The sequence below is a fragment of the Sciurus carolinensis genome, chromosome 2 (assembly GCF_902686445.1).
Source record: "Sciurus carolinensis chromosome 2, mSciCar1.2, whole genome shotgun sequence".
Classification (NCBI taxonomy): Eukaryota; Metazoa; Chordata; class Mammalia; order Rodentia; family Sciuridae; genus Sciurus; species Sciurus carolinensis.
In genome coordinates, this window is record NC_062214.1 from 78,251,115 (window position 1) to 78,265,926 (window position 14,812).

A 14,812-nucleotide genomic window follows, 5' to 3' on the forward strand; every position below is an offset into this window, starting at 1 on the left:
GGTTAGAAGAAATATTAGGGTGCCTTCAATTTGCATTTCTCTAATTACTAGGGATGATGAGCACTTTTTCATATATTCGTTGATCACCTGTATATCTTCTTCTGTGAAGTGTCTGCCCAGTTCCTTAGCCCATTTATTGATTGTATTCTTTGTGTTTTTGGTGTAAAGTTTTTTAAGTTCTTTATAAACTTTGGAGATTAGTGCTCTGTTATTTATTGATTCTTGCTTAGAAGCAGAACAAATATAATTTCTTTTAAAGTCTTTTTTTTTTTCTCTGTACTGGGTATCTTACCCAGGGGTACTTTACCAATGAACTACATTCCCAGCCTAATTTTTGATTTTGGGACAGGGTCTAACTAAGCTGCTGAGGGTCTAGCTAAGTTGCTGAGGCTGGTCTTGAACTTTCAGTCCTCCTATTTCAGCCTCCCAAGTCACTGGGATTACAGGCATGGGCCACCATGCCCTGCTCTTTTAAAGTTTTGATCTGTTTTGGGTAACGTTTTAGAGATGTTAAGTCTTGCTGGAGATGTTGGATTATATAGCACACCAATCACATGGTGAATAGATGAAATAATCTCTACCAAAAATTGAAAGGAAGCCAGGCACACACCTGTAATCCCAGTGGTTTGAGAGACTGAGACAGGAAGATCACGAGTTCAAAGTCAGCCTCAGCAAAACCAAGGTGTTATGCAACCCAGTGAGACCCTGTCTAAATAAAATACAAATTCGGGCTGGGATGGAGCTCAGTGGTTGAGTGCCCCTGAGTTCAATAATGCCCAGAAAGAACTGAAGGGAAAACTCACGGGAGGTTCTGAACAACATTAAACATGTTAAATATCAAATCTCTTGCTTTGTTTAAAACATTCACTTTGTCCCTCAATATTTGGAGTTGACTGGTCTTGTTTTTCCAGTTGGATTGTTACTCGTGTCATGAGGGTATGACTAAGGCTTCTCATTCTTTTGTATCCCATGGTGGCTGATGTAGTTCCTAAGGAGGTTTAAAATGAAGGTGCCCCAGCAGGGTGTGAACAGAGTGCAGACCAGGACCTGGCACACTGATGGGAGGAGAAAGGGACTGTGTCAGCTGAGGAGTTTAAAAATATAAACTCCAGGGCTGCATTTCCAAAAAGCCTCTAATCAGTTTGACCTTGGTGTCTTGCCAATGTACAAGAGAGGCAGGCCGTCGTGCTGCCCAGGGGGTGCTGTGTATTCCTCTCAACTCTTTTCCAGGCCACCCTCTCCATTATTAAGGATCAATCCCAGTGCAAGCTAGGCAAGTGCTTTACCACTAAGATACCTCCCCCGCCCCTTTACAATTTTTAGAGATAGGGTCTTGCTAAATTTCTGAGGTTGGCCTCAAATCTGCAATTCTCCTGTCTCAGGCCCCTAAGTAGCTGGGTTACAGGTGTGCACCACTGCATCTGGAAACTCCTCTTGATCTCTCCTGTTTACTGTGCTGGGGCCTGGGATCACAAACACAAATAAGACATAACTTTAGTACCCCACAGTGGCTGGGTTAGCAGATCCATACCAGGCAATAGCAGTTTGGTGTGATTCATGCCATGAGAGAGGGGTGGCAAAGGGCACTCTAAAACCCTGAGGGTCAAGGTCTTTCTTTCTGGAAGAGTGACATATAAAAAGGACAAATTGCAGGTGAAGTGGGTTGGTGCCCATCTTTTCCTTTCACCTTCACCTGACGGGTTCCTTGTCAATCTTGTTTCAGCTCAAATGCCACCTCTTTAGGAAAACTTTCTCTGACCACCTCAAGGGGATGGACTCCCTAGTCACTCCAAGTTTTACTTTCTGCAAAGGACTCCTGGGTAGCTGGTTCTATTTCTGTATCTAGCTACTTGATTGTCACCTGTGGCTTCCTCCCATGTGTTCACAGCTGTGTCCCCTATGCTGAAGGTCTGTGGAGTACAGAAGACATTTGCCAGGTGGTGGCACCTCCAAAATGCAGGCCAATGACTTTGACACCATGATGGGGGATGGAGAAGGGATTTAGCCTCAGGTGCAGATGGGAGGAGAGATATCTAGATGATCCTCTGGAGAGGGTTAAGCAGGGAGAAGACAGATGGGGTAGAAACTAGAGAGGGCAGGGTGCACCAAAGCATATATCAGTATCTTTCTTAGGAGGGAGATGAGAAGGTTTTAGACTGAAGGTCAGGAACCCAAGGAGACAAAGGAAAGAGGGGGACCAAGTCGTTTGGGGAGGCAGGGAGGGGATAGGATCACAGAGCCCTGGTGGAAGCACTTTTGTCGAACTGCTGGAAGGTACCTGCTCCATCATCACTAAGTAAAGGGAAAATGAGTGGGTGCCAGCAACACACTTGCTGCATAGGATGAAGGGCAAGAGGCAGGCTGTGGTGGTTTGAATTGTCCCTGTCAATGGGCAGCAAAGCCTGTTGTTGTTAGGCCCAGGGGCAGAAATTGAAGGGCGTTGGATAGGGGCCTGGGGTCAAACAGTAAATGTTAACTAGGGAGGGAAGTAGGTGAAGGAAGGCGAGACTGGTGGGTGGGGAAAAGGGGAAGGTGACAAGGGACTGGAGAAAGGACAATACATTTTGTGATTGTGAGGGTGAGAGTTTAGGGAGGGTAGGTAGACAGCAGGGTAGGGGCTGAGAGTGGGGCACCTTATCTTCAGATTTCAGAAGTGGGGCAGTTGGAGGGATGCTATAGCACTGTGGTCATGAAACCTAATGGCTGAGGTGGAGTTGGAGGTCACTGAAGATGAGGTCAAGGAAGTGGGTGGTAGAGAGCTACTCTGGTCCCCCAGGGTAATGAGGGTGGGTGTGCAAAAGGAGTCAGAAATGAGCTTCTAGTAATGAGGGAGATGGACAAAGAGGAGATGGGTGGGCTCAGAAGACTGTGGGGGCTACCAAAAGGTTGGTCAAGGGTAGGAAGGACCATGACATCCTTGAGGGACAAGACCAGGTTTAGTGAAGGCGGGAGGTGGAGGGTGGCACGGTTCCCCAGAGACAGCTCTGGGGAGCGTAGCCGGTAACCGAGTCAGAAACTAGAGCCTCAGCAGGGGCCCCGAAGGATAGTCAGTGTTTGAGGCAGAGTCCGGCCCAGGATGTGAGGCTGAGGTTGGCTGGCTCCTAGGATCCCATTAGCCCTTGCTGAAAGTCTGTGGCACAGGCCTGGGAGAGATTGGAGTCCACTAGCAGTGGGCTGAACGCTGTGTTTCACTCCACGGAAACAGGGACTTGGAAAGGAATCCGTAGACCAGTAATTGAGGGACTCCACCTAGCGTGGGAAACTGCTGCCCACCAGGGAGGGCCCAGGGTTCTCTCCAGGCCTAGCTTTGGAGCAGAATTTACCTTAGAACCCCGGGGGCCCTGCTGCCCTATCATGTAACCCTTGTCCCTCAGGAGGCCTCTGCGTCCCTTTCTCTGAGGGACAGGACAGCTGGGTCTAGGGAACTAGCGAAGGACGCCTCCTCCAGGACAGATTATGAACAGATTCTTTGTGGGGGCCTTGGAGGGAGCAGGCGGGGAGCCCGGCCCAACTCCAACACCAGGGTGCGCCCTTGGCGCGGTGGGCGGTAGGGTGTCCGTCGGGGGGCGCTGCGGGCACTGTGCCGGGCCCCGCCCCGAGAGCCAAGGGCTGCGGGCTGGGCGGCCGAGGCCGGTCGGGGGGCGGGGCAAGGCCAGAGGGGCGGGGACCCGAGCTCGAGGGGCCGGGCGGGGCGGGGGCCGGCGCCGGGCTCCCCCTCCCTCCCCTGCTTTCTTTCTTTCTTCTTTCCTTCTCGCTCTCTAGTCTTTCTTTGCCTCTGCAGCCGGCCGAGGGGGCGGGCCTTGTAGCTTTTGTTACCCGCGGACTGAGCATAGCTACTCGCCCGGCCAAAGTCGGGGCCCGGACTCCCGGAGCTGCACGCGGCTGGACATGTCCTGAACCGGACCCGGGACCGGGCTGGGACCGGACCGGACAGACAAGAGCGTGCGCGAGGGGTCGCCCGGCGGCCGTCAGCCCCGGCCATGCCCGGCAGACAGAGTCCCCGTAGCACCACTTGGCTGCTGCGCCCCCTTCTCCTGCTCCTCTGCGCTCTGGCGCCCGGCGCCCTCGGACCCGCACCAGGTGGGTGGCCGAACCTCCCCGGCCGGCCTGGCCTTAGAATCCTCTCTGCTGTCCAGCCTCGGTTTAGCCCCTACTCATCTCTGCGGGACCCCGCTCCGCCTGTGTCTGGTTGCATCCCTCGCTCCCCTAGTGTTAGGGGTGGGGGTCCCGCCAGCAAGGGAGCCTCCGGGGAAACTTTCTCAACCCCCGACTCTGTTACCGACCCAGACTTTAGTCTGAATAAGTCCCTTCCACTCTTAGAACTCCAGCTTCCCCACCACCGGTACAGAGATGCGCGCATCTCTACCCGGAGAGCTCTTGCCAGAGCCGGCAGAGCGCGGTTTACCCGCGAAGGATTTGGATTCTCACCCTACTTAGTATGGCTCCCTGGGGAGTAGGCTGGCCATGACGCTGCGGGCGAGGGCTCCAGGTCGCAGGTCTCCGCCTTGCTCCCGACCACGGCCCACCGCATCTGTGCAGCCCGCCTATCCCTGGGCTGCGCTGGGGGTCGCGTCGCGCTCGGCCCTTGCACTTCCTGCCTCTCCCTTCCCCAAGTGTGAAGGCGCCTGGAGTGTAGTGGGAGCAGGAGCTTCTTCCTCAGCCCTAGATTAACTCTCCTCGCCCCGCCCGGCCGGCCTCCGACGAACCCCTGGCTCTCATCCAGACTCTTGTTCGGTGGTGACCTGCCGGGCAGCCGCGCGCCTGGCTCACACAGAGCAGCTGGTCTGGGAATTTAGGAACCAGGGGTGTAGGAGAACCCTGGCCATGTGCTCGGGGAGCTCCAGGTTGGATGGGGTCTGTTGGGTAGTGGGGAGAGCCCCAACAGACAGGCAATTTCAGGACTTTGTAGAGGAGGAGGGATTTAAAGGATGGATGAACTTTGGATGCGCTGGAAGGGTGTGGAGGGAGTGGGGGTCTCCCCTGGGGACGTCTGCCCTGAGACAATTAGGCTTGCTTTCTGGGGATGGGGGTGACCTGCCTCCCCAGTGGAGGGCCTGGTTGTGAAGCTAGAAAGGCGGCTAGGCCCAAATGCAGGGGACATATATACCAGATCTTAAAGGTTTAGGAAACCATGATGGTAGTGGCCAAAGAGTGTTTTAGGGAGGTTTAGTCTAGCAGCAGTAAGCAGGGAGTGGAGAGGGAGCAATCATTTAATGAACACCTACTATGAGCCATCACTAGTTCTTACTTCTCATCCTAACAACCCTGCAAGATGAAGACAAAGGCCTTTTATGAGGAAACAGGCTCAGAGAGTATAGTGACCTGCTGGGGTTGGACTCCTGGGCTGCCTGAGAGAATCCTGTTTTCCTGCTGCTCAGAGCTGAGGGCTGATGAGAATGAGCTGGGTGATGGGGATGAGGAAGCAGAAAAGTGATTCCCCCATGGAACAGACCCCCTGGCAGCTGTGGGAAGAGTGGTAGGGGGAAGTGGTCAACTGCATAGGATTCTTGTGAGGATTAAGTGAGCTATTGAATGTCAATTGCTTGGTACAGGGCAGAATAACTACCAAGTAGTGACCATTATCTTTATTAATCTGCCAGGCTGACCCAGTAAGATTAGGGAATCCATGGTGAGTCCTGCAATTTGGACCTGTTGTCTAGGAGTGGAAATAGGCCAGGTACCTCTCCCACCTAGGGTAGAGGGTCTGTCTCCGGTATCCTCATGGATATGTAGCATGGTACCCTCCCCATTCTTTTCTCACTCATGATTTCTGATATTGAGTCTGCTGGCCTCTTTGTCATTTTGTTTGGCGCCTAAGACCTAAGCCTGAGGCTTTTGCAATTGAATGGTATCTTTTTTGAGATCAAAGGACATATCTTGAACTCACTTTTAGGAAAATATATACTGACTCTTTCTCCACCAAGGACTTGCTGGGGCTTAGTTGTGTCTCTTCCCATTCCCCACATGCTGTACTGGTGATGTGAGCCCTGTGTTCATGCCTTTCCATGCATACCAGGGATGGGGATGGGGACTCAAAGAGGAAGACATGTATCACCCACATATCCCCTTCTGGTTATTTTTCCTCCTTGGCATGCACTGCAGGTCATTTGAAGGGCTGGATTGTAACTCGGGTTCCTGATATGGAGGTGAGGGTAAACATAATGTTGGCATTTTTCTGGTTGAAGCTCCAAAGTGACAGTCTGTCACCCAGGGATGATATTCAAAGTATTTAACACCCAGTGTGGCAGGAGCTCTGTCCAATCAGAGCAGACCTCCTGGCCTGGCAGAACAGACTTGGCCATGAACCACTGGCAGTCCTGCTGAGTAGCACCTGCTGCTTTCCCCAGGGAGCTTCAGATCTGCAGGCTCGGCTCTGTGCACCCAAGTACAAACACTGTGTTCAATGGACTAGAGCCTGCAATTATCCTTTGCTGGCACTGGGTGGTGCTGGTTTCAGCCGCCAAGATCTTGATGAGGGTCAACTGTAGGCAATGCTGAGAGTTGTTTATTTTTTTACTCACTCTGCCCCTCTTTAAAAATATTTTAATGGCAAAACAGTATAGATTCATCATAAAAAGAATTCGGAAAACAAGGAAAACAAAATTATTGCAACAGAAGTCACAACCTCCTAAAAGTATTTTTCTCTTTTTGATTAAAAAACATTAGAGCATTAGGCAAAGAGATCAAACAAGTTTTTAAAGAAATAACTAAGGGGTTTGAGTGTCACTTACTGGATGGGCATTTGCCCAGCATGTATGGGGCCCTGGGTTTGATTTCCAGGACTGAAAAAAAAGAAGAAAAGAAAAAGGAAAAAGAAATATTTAAGTATACTTTAGAACTTTTGCTAATTTTGAATTATAGTATACCTTATGTTTACTATGTACCAGTCACTGCTATAAGCACTTACATACTAACTCATGTAATTTTCATATAACCAGAGGGTAGTATATATATATATATTTTTTTAATACATATGTATTTTTTTTATATATATGTATTTTTTTTTTGTACCAGGGATTGAACTGGATTGAGGAGGGGGGCACTTAACCACTGAGCCACATCCCCAGCCCTTTTTTATATTTTATTGAGAAACAGCTCTCACTGAGTTGCTTGAGGCCTTGCGACTGGCTTTGAACTCTCAATTCTCCTGCCTCAGCCTCTGAGCTGCTGGGATTACAGGTGTGTGCCACGATGCCTGGCATCTTCCCTATTTTATAGATGGAGAAAGGTTGAGTCACCTAACCATGGTCTCTCAGCTGTGGGTAATGGAGTGGGGATTCGGGTTCATGCAGTCTGAATCCAGAGCACACTGATCCTAATGCCATTTTTATTGTTCTAATTAGTTACTGCAGCCCAGCTCTACTTAGCCCTGTTCACGTTTTGCTTCTGGCTGTGTGTGCATGCACATGCCCTTGGGATAAAGCTCTACTACTGAGCTCCACCCCCAGCCCCTGTTCACATATTTTAACTTAATAAGGATTTTTTTTTTTTTTTTTTTTTTTAAACTCACCTGAAATTTCTGTCCTGCAGTATTTGCTCAAGGTCTAGAGCAGGGAATCTCAACAGGACAGTACATTTCCTGGGACTGGGGCAGGGGGTGCGGCAAGGGCATGGGTCCCTACCTAGGGACACTTTGAGCTCTTGGAGCTATTTCTTCCCCAGTGGTTCAGATTTCCCAGGCACATACCTGCTCCCCTCTCCTGCCCACATTCATTTGAAGATATCACTATTGCCTAGAAATGTGCCAGGACGCTCTTATTCTTCAAGTTGAGAACTTTAGGTTTGGTTGGCATCAGTGCCCTGACCTTCAGCTCATCTTTGGGTGTGTCAGCTTGATTGTCCCTGCTGTGGAACCACATAAAGCCTTGGAGTGGAGCTATTGTCTTATTCTCCTCTTTGCCATTTTCATCCCTTACCTGAACTCCCCTCATTAAGGTTTCTGATGTGAGTTCTCCACGAAGATAAGGAAACTGAGGATCAAAGAGATGAAATGATCTGGCTCATACAATTACTAAATGGCCCAGTTGGGACCTGAATCCTGATCTGTCTACTTTCAAAGCCCATGCTCTCGACAGTGTATTATTTTATCACTCTGTTGTCTTATTTCACAAAACATATGCCTGGGCTAAGATAGGTTCTTGCTGCTTGTTCTCTTCATTTCTAGTTTTCCTCCACTTTTCTGAAGATCTACCACATGGTGCCTACCACCAAGATGTTCTCCTCTCTACATACAGCTGAATTTGTACCCACATGTCAGGGGACATCTCAAATGGATCCTCCCTGACGAAGCCTTTCTTCATCCCAGTCCACCTATGGGGTGTCTCTTCCCTTGCTTGGGCCTTCTCTGCACTGTGCCAGGGTGGGGGTCATGGTACCCTGTGCCCACTTCTCTGCTTTTTATGGTGCCTTTTTCATTTTTCTGGACTTCAGAGCACCTAATGCTCCTACATAATTAGTCACCAAGGGTCACATACCATGGCCAGGCATTTCATAACAGAAATGAGCAAACAAGGCTGGTGGGTCAAAATTTTGTCTTGAAACATGGGAACTCTTGGCCTGTCTCTTGTTTTTCCCATTTTGTTTACAGACTAAGTTTTTACTGAGTGAAAGAAAACACAAGTGTGATGCTAAACACATCAACCTATGGTCAGCCACAGTGTTGGGAACAATAGGAAGGGGTGGGGGACTGCGGCAGATGGGGGAGCACAGGCCCTCTCCGAAGGGGACTCGCTGCTTGATTCCACTTCCACTTCTGCCAGGTAAGAATTTAAGCCTAAATGAGTGGATGATAAAGAAAGCTGAAAATTGAGATTTTTGTAAAACATAATGTGATTTTTAAACACTGGCTGATTAAAATGTTTTCAAATAATGGTGCCCGCCAAAACAAACAAAAAAAATCAATAAACTGACAAAAACAAGTCTTCAGGCTGTGGTTGTGAAGTTGTTGCGGACATCCTTACTAGTACATTATAGCAGTAAGTCTCCTTAAATCATCCAGTTCTGTGGCTCCCAGATGCCACCCCCTGAAATGGTCCCTTCAGGATCCCTAGGAAGGTTTAGAAAATTATGGAAACTACAGATCTTGGACCCCGGAGCCTCAGATCTGTGGAATCACACTCTCTGGGCTGGGTCCTGTTTGCCTGTAGTTTTTCAAATCTCTCTGGGTATTGCTGGTCAATCAAGTTCACTCCCAGTGGGAGGTTTCCTAACTTCCCTGATGGTCACAGTTCCCTGAGGCTGTTAATAAAAAAAAAAAAAAAAAAAAATGTAACTTCCTAGTTATGTTTCCTGGAGATGCTGATTCAGTGAGTCCAGCATGGGGCCTGGGATTTTGTTTTTAAGAAATTCTTGTCCAGGAAGTCTGGAAAATCTTTGCACTCAGGCCCCCTGAAGCTCAGTGGTGGGAAAGACTTGCTCAGAGTCACACAGCAAGTTTCCCCAGCCTATCCAGCCCGTGTTTCTCAGAGAAGGCTCTCTGAAGCCTGCACCACTGGGGCAGTCATGGGCAGAAGGCGGTATCTTTAGCAGGGGACATGCCACTGGCGTGTGCAGGGCACTCTACATGCAGTTTGGCAGGAGACAGATGAAGAGAGGTCTTGAATCTGCAACATGGCCAGGAGGAAGCTTCTGTGTTAGGATGGGCCTCCCTTCCAGGGGCAGGCAGCAGCAAAGAGAGCCTTAGGGGATGTCATGTGGGTCCAAGGGATGTTGTTATGAACACGATCCCAGCAGCTGGGTATGAACCTAAATCATCTGGGCAGGATCTAGGCTGGGAGAAACCTCAGATTGGTGAGTTTTCTGGGTATTTTTGTTTTTGTTTTTTGTTTTTTGTTTTTTCCCTCTGTAAACAGGGAAAAACAGGAACAAGAGCATGGGCCAGGGGTTCCCACATCTCCACTGAAGCAGCACTGTTCTAGTATATGTATATGTCCCTGTAAGATTTCTTTTTTTTATTATTAAAATCTTTTTTATTTTTACAGACTGTATTTTGATTCATTGTACACAAATGGGGTACAACTTTTCATTTCTATGGTTGTACACAATGTAGATTCACACCATTCATGTAATCATACATATACATAGGGTAATACTGTCTGTTTCATTCTGCTATCTTTCTGACCCCCACCTCCTCCCACCCCTTTTTCCTCTACACTATCCAAAGTTCCTTCATTCTTCTCTTCCCCCTGACACCCTCCCCTCATTATATATTGTCATGCACTTATCAGAGAAAACATTTGGCCTTTGGTTTTTTGGGCTTGGCCTATTTCACTTAGCATGATATTTTCCAACTTCATCCATTTACCAGCAAATGCTATAATTTTGTTCTTCTTTATGGCTGAGTAATATTCCATTGTGTACATATACCACAGTTTCTTTATCCATTTGTCAATTGAAGGGCATCTTGGTTGGTTCCACAATCTAGCTAATGTGAATTGAGTTGCTGTGAACATTGATGTGGCTGCGTCACTGTAGTATGCTAATTTTAAGTCCTTTGGGTATAAACCAAGAAGTGGGAAAGCTGGGTCAAATGGTGGGTCCATTCCAAGTTTTCTGAAGAATCTCCATACTGCTTTCCAGAGTAATGGAGGGGGTCCCCAGGTGGACAATAGTGGAAGCACCAAGATGTGTTAAGAAGTTACCTAGCCTGAGTGATGGCAACTCATGTCTGTAATTGCAACTATTCTGGAGGCCAAGGCAGGAGGATCACAAGTTTCAGGTCAGGATGGGCAAATTAGCAAATCCCTGTCTCAGAAACAAACAACAACAAAAGGACTGGAGATGGAGCTCAGTGGTAAAGTGCCCTTGGGTTCAATTCCAAATACCGGAAGAAGGAAAAAAAAAAAAAAAAAGAACAAAAAACCCACAGAAGTTATTGTAATAATCCAGATGGAGAAACTGAGGCACGGAGAGACAAAATGGCAGAGCTAACAACAACGAGTTTGAATCCAGGCATTCTGATGCCAGTCGGCGCCTCCTCAGGTCCCTGGTGACCAGCCAGGACCCGGGGTCTGCCCCCGACCTAAGTACTACTCTGGTTTTCTCCCTGCAGGGCGCGCAACTGAAGGCTGGGCGGCCGTGGACGTTGTACACCCGGTGCGCGTGGACGCTGGGGGCTCCTTCCTGTCCTACGAACTGTGGCCACGTGCTCTGCGCAAGCGGGATGTGTCGGCGCGCAGGGACTTGCCCTCTTTCTATGAGCTTCAGTACCGCGGACGCGAGCTGCGCTTCAACATGACTGCCAACCCATACCTCCTGGCCCCTAGCTTCGTGAGTGAGACCCGGAGGCGCGGGGGCCTGGGTCGCACGCATATCCGGACCAGAGTCCAGGCCTGCTACCTGCTTGGGGAAGTGCAGGACCCAGAGCTTGAGGGCGGCCTGGCGGCCATCAGCGTCTGCGACGGCTTGGTGAGTGTCCAGGACGCACTTGCGACCGAGTAGGGTGGCGGGATGTACCCCCAGCCTTGCGTGTATTTGCGTGGTGGATTTGGCCACTGGGCTTTCCTCTGCCAGTTTCAGTATTCGTGCTGTAAATGAGAATGACAGCCAGGCCTCAATGTTCTCAAGGACAGGGATTCTCAAAGTTTTATGTGAGCCAAAATCACCCACAGACCTTATTTTTAACCAGGTAGGTGTCAGATGGGGCCCAAACACTTGCATTTCTGCATGTGTTTCAGGTGGTATTGAAGCTGCAGGTCCAGAGACCCTACTTGGAGTACCACTGTTTGTTGAGATCAAGCAATGGTTCCTCTTTGGGTTGTCTGTTTTGACTATTCCTTCTCAGATCCCTTTAGGCCCTCTCTCAGCCTCCTGGCTTTGTCTGGCTTGAAGGTGATGATTTCTACCACCTGCAGCTCTAAAGGCCTCCCCTGCTGCAGTCTGGCAACAGTCTCTCCCACTCCAGGCAGCATAAGGCCCCTTTCTTCTCCTGTTTAGGTGCCCACACCTCCCCTCCCTGCTCTGAGGGGTGAGGGTGTGGGAGCAGAGGGGAATGTGTGCACACTCTTGGCCATCCACCATTCCTGGAGGGCCCTCAGTGGTGATGGCTCAGGCAAAAGCCATGGACGATGGTGGCAAAGTGCCTGATGACAGGGCAGCCTACGCCAGAGGCTACAGAATGCCTGGGCCTTGGAAGTCCCCACTGCTCAGTATTCTTATTTCTGGAGCTTTTGCCTGTCCTTTAACATACAGTTGATTTTGTCAAGCAGTGGTGTGTATGGGCATTGTTCCCATTTTACAAATGAGGAAACAGCTCAAAGAGGCACATGCCCAGGTCACCAGTTATGTAGAGGTGGAGATTGCATTTAAACCCGGTTCCCCAGTCCCTAGAACTGATGCATTTTCCAGCACTCCAGGCTCCTGGGCTCTGTGTGACCCAGAGAGTAGAATTGGTGTCTCCGAGGGAGGGAGTCACACCATTGTCCCTGTTGGAGCCCTGAGCTTACCCAGGTGGTGGTGGGCTGCTTGAAGATACTTTCCACTACCCTTCCCTGGACTCTGAATTCAGAGCAAACTTGCCCAAGTCACCCCTGCCAGCTTCCCTTCTCTAGTGGGCCCTGGGCCCAGGGAACAGGATGTCCTGATGACCATGGACATCTTGGTGGGTGTGAATAGAGCTGCTTTTGGAGTGATTCATTGCCTCAGGGGACCGAGGGCAGATCAGAAGCTCTGGCTGGCTGGGAGGGGCTCAAAGACTGGAGAGGGTTGGCATGCAAAGGACATGTAAATAGCCCAGAGGCCTGGGCTGCCCAGCTCAAGATGGCTGTGTGGGATGCTGTAGGAGATGCCATCTTTTCAGATTTGGACGCAGACCCATTTCTCCCTCCTGATGGCATGGGTGTGAGGAGCAGCATCCTGGGGGAGAGGCCTCTGAGCTTCGCTTTAAAACCTTTGGTTGTGTGGAATGGCAGGAAAGGACATTCCATGCACAGGTTACAGAATAAGCAAGGGCCCAGCAGGAGGGAAGCGCCATGTGTCTGTGGTCAGTGTGAGGTGATGGGTACAGTGTGGGCTCAGCTGGGCAGGATGGGCCTCTGGGGTGGTTGGGAAGGGCAGCCAGTTACAAGCCCTCCCTGTGTGCCCTGGTGCTTCTTCCCCAGAAAGGTGTGTTCCAGCTTTCCAATGAGGACTACTTCATTGAGCCCCTGGAGGGTGTTCCAGCCCAGCCTGGCCACGCCCAGCCCCATGTGGTGTACAAGCGCCAAGCCCCTGAGAGGCAGGCAGAGCAAGGTGATTCCAGGGCTCCAGGCACCTGTGGAGTGCAAGGTATGCTCCCATGGGTCTGTGGCAGGGGAGGGCCTCTGGACACCAGAGTCTCTTTAAACACCTCCTTGCCAGCTCCCCTAGCCCAAGCCTTTAGATGTCCCAGGGAACTGTGGCATCAGTCCATCAGGCCTGCCCCGGCTGATCCCTGAACTGATTCTCTCTGCTCCCACCTCACCTCCCTTTCTCACTTTGGGGCTCTGTCTCTCTCTGCTTCCTCCAACGTTGCTTATGGTACCTCTGGCTCTGTCAACCATTCTTTCTCCAATGTCCAGGCCAGGCTGGGCCATGGCCAGGAGCCTTCAACAGGGCCACTGACTAGGAACCTCTCCCCTCTCCCCTGCTTCCACTCCAGAATAACTGACCTCTGTTATTAGAAACCTAAGTGCAGAAGCTAGTGCCTCCTCTGCTGGGCTTCCAGTATGGTAAGGAGCTGTCCACCAAGGATTGCTGGGGTTTGGCTCAGACAACCCTTCAACCTCAAGCTGCTCATAGATCAGAGACTCTGTTTGCCAGGACAGATGTCCATGAGGCATTTTTCTCAGCCTCAGTTTCTCCAGTTGCATATTTATGCTTCCTGGTTTGCTCTGGGGCTGTCTAGGACAGAGGAGCAGGTCCTCAAGGGACCAGCTAGGTCTTGGCCAGTCTTCCCTGGCTGGAAGTTAGACATGGGTCTGTGTGTGCTGGGGTGAATTAATCCCGTAATAGGGGAGGGCATGACACAGGGAGATGGGGCCCAGGCTCCAGCTTTGTGGGCCTAGGAGCTCCCCTCACGTAGACTTAGTACTTTTTCTTTCCCTTTTTTTTTTTTTTTTTTTTTTTGTGGTGCTGGGAATTGAACCCAGGGCATCATGCCCACTAGACAAGAGCTTCATCACTGTGCTGTGTCCCCAGCCCCCAGACATAGTACCTTACCAGGCTAAGATCTACCATTTTGTTTGCCTCCAATACCACCTTTCTGAGGCGGCTTCTTATCCATAGGAATAATCCGGGCAATCCCAGGATCAGAAGAGAAGTGAAGTGACCAGGCCAGGGCCAGAGAGCACAGATCTAGGGTGAACCCAGGAGGGGAATCCAGGCTTCTTGTCTCTGATCTCAGTGCTGTTCCTACCATGCCAGAGAGCTCACTAAGAAGCCCTAGAGACATGTGTCCTGGGCCAGCTAACCCCAACTGTCTGGGGCCCACAGTGTCCCTGGAACTGGAGCCTCGGCGGTGAGCGTTGGGAACAGCGGCAACAGTGGCGGCGGCAGCGACCAAGGCGTCTACACCAGCGCTCAGTCAGCAAAGAGAAGTGGGTGGAGACCCTGGTGGTGGCTGATGCCAAAATGGTGGAGTACCATGGGCAGCCGAATGTGGAGAGCTACGTGCTGACTATCATGAACATGGTGAGGCTGCTGCAGGCGGCAGCAATGGCATAGGGGGAGGCACAGTGGGTATTGTTGGGGGTGGGTTGCAAAGGGTGGGTACAGGGCCCAGAGGCTGGCAGGGGGTCACTGGGAGAGAACAGCAGCACAGGACCCTGGCCACAGGTCTCCCTTAGACATCATCTAG

At 50.5% G+C, this 14,812-nt stretch overlaps 1 protein-coding gene across 1 annotated transcript in view; it reads left to right on the forward strand.

The window, feature by feature from the left end:
• Positions 1–3,732: 3,732 nt before the first annotated feature.
• The window catches only part of Adamts7 (ADAM metallopeptidase with thrombospondin type 1 motif 7), a 44,349-nt gene continuing 33,269 nt past the window's right edge, over positions 3,733–14,812 (forward strand). Inside the window, 5 exon segments of the mRNA XM_047538567.1 lie at positions 3,733–4,080; positions 11,051–11,406; positions 13,098–13,263; positions 14,449–14,474; positions 14,476–14,646. Of these exon segments, the coding sequence (XP_047394523.1) occupies positions 3,981–4,080; positions 11,051–11,406; positions 13,098–13,263; positions 14,449–14,474; positions 14,476–14,646 (819 nt within the window). The 5' untranslated portion in view covers positions 3,733–3,980.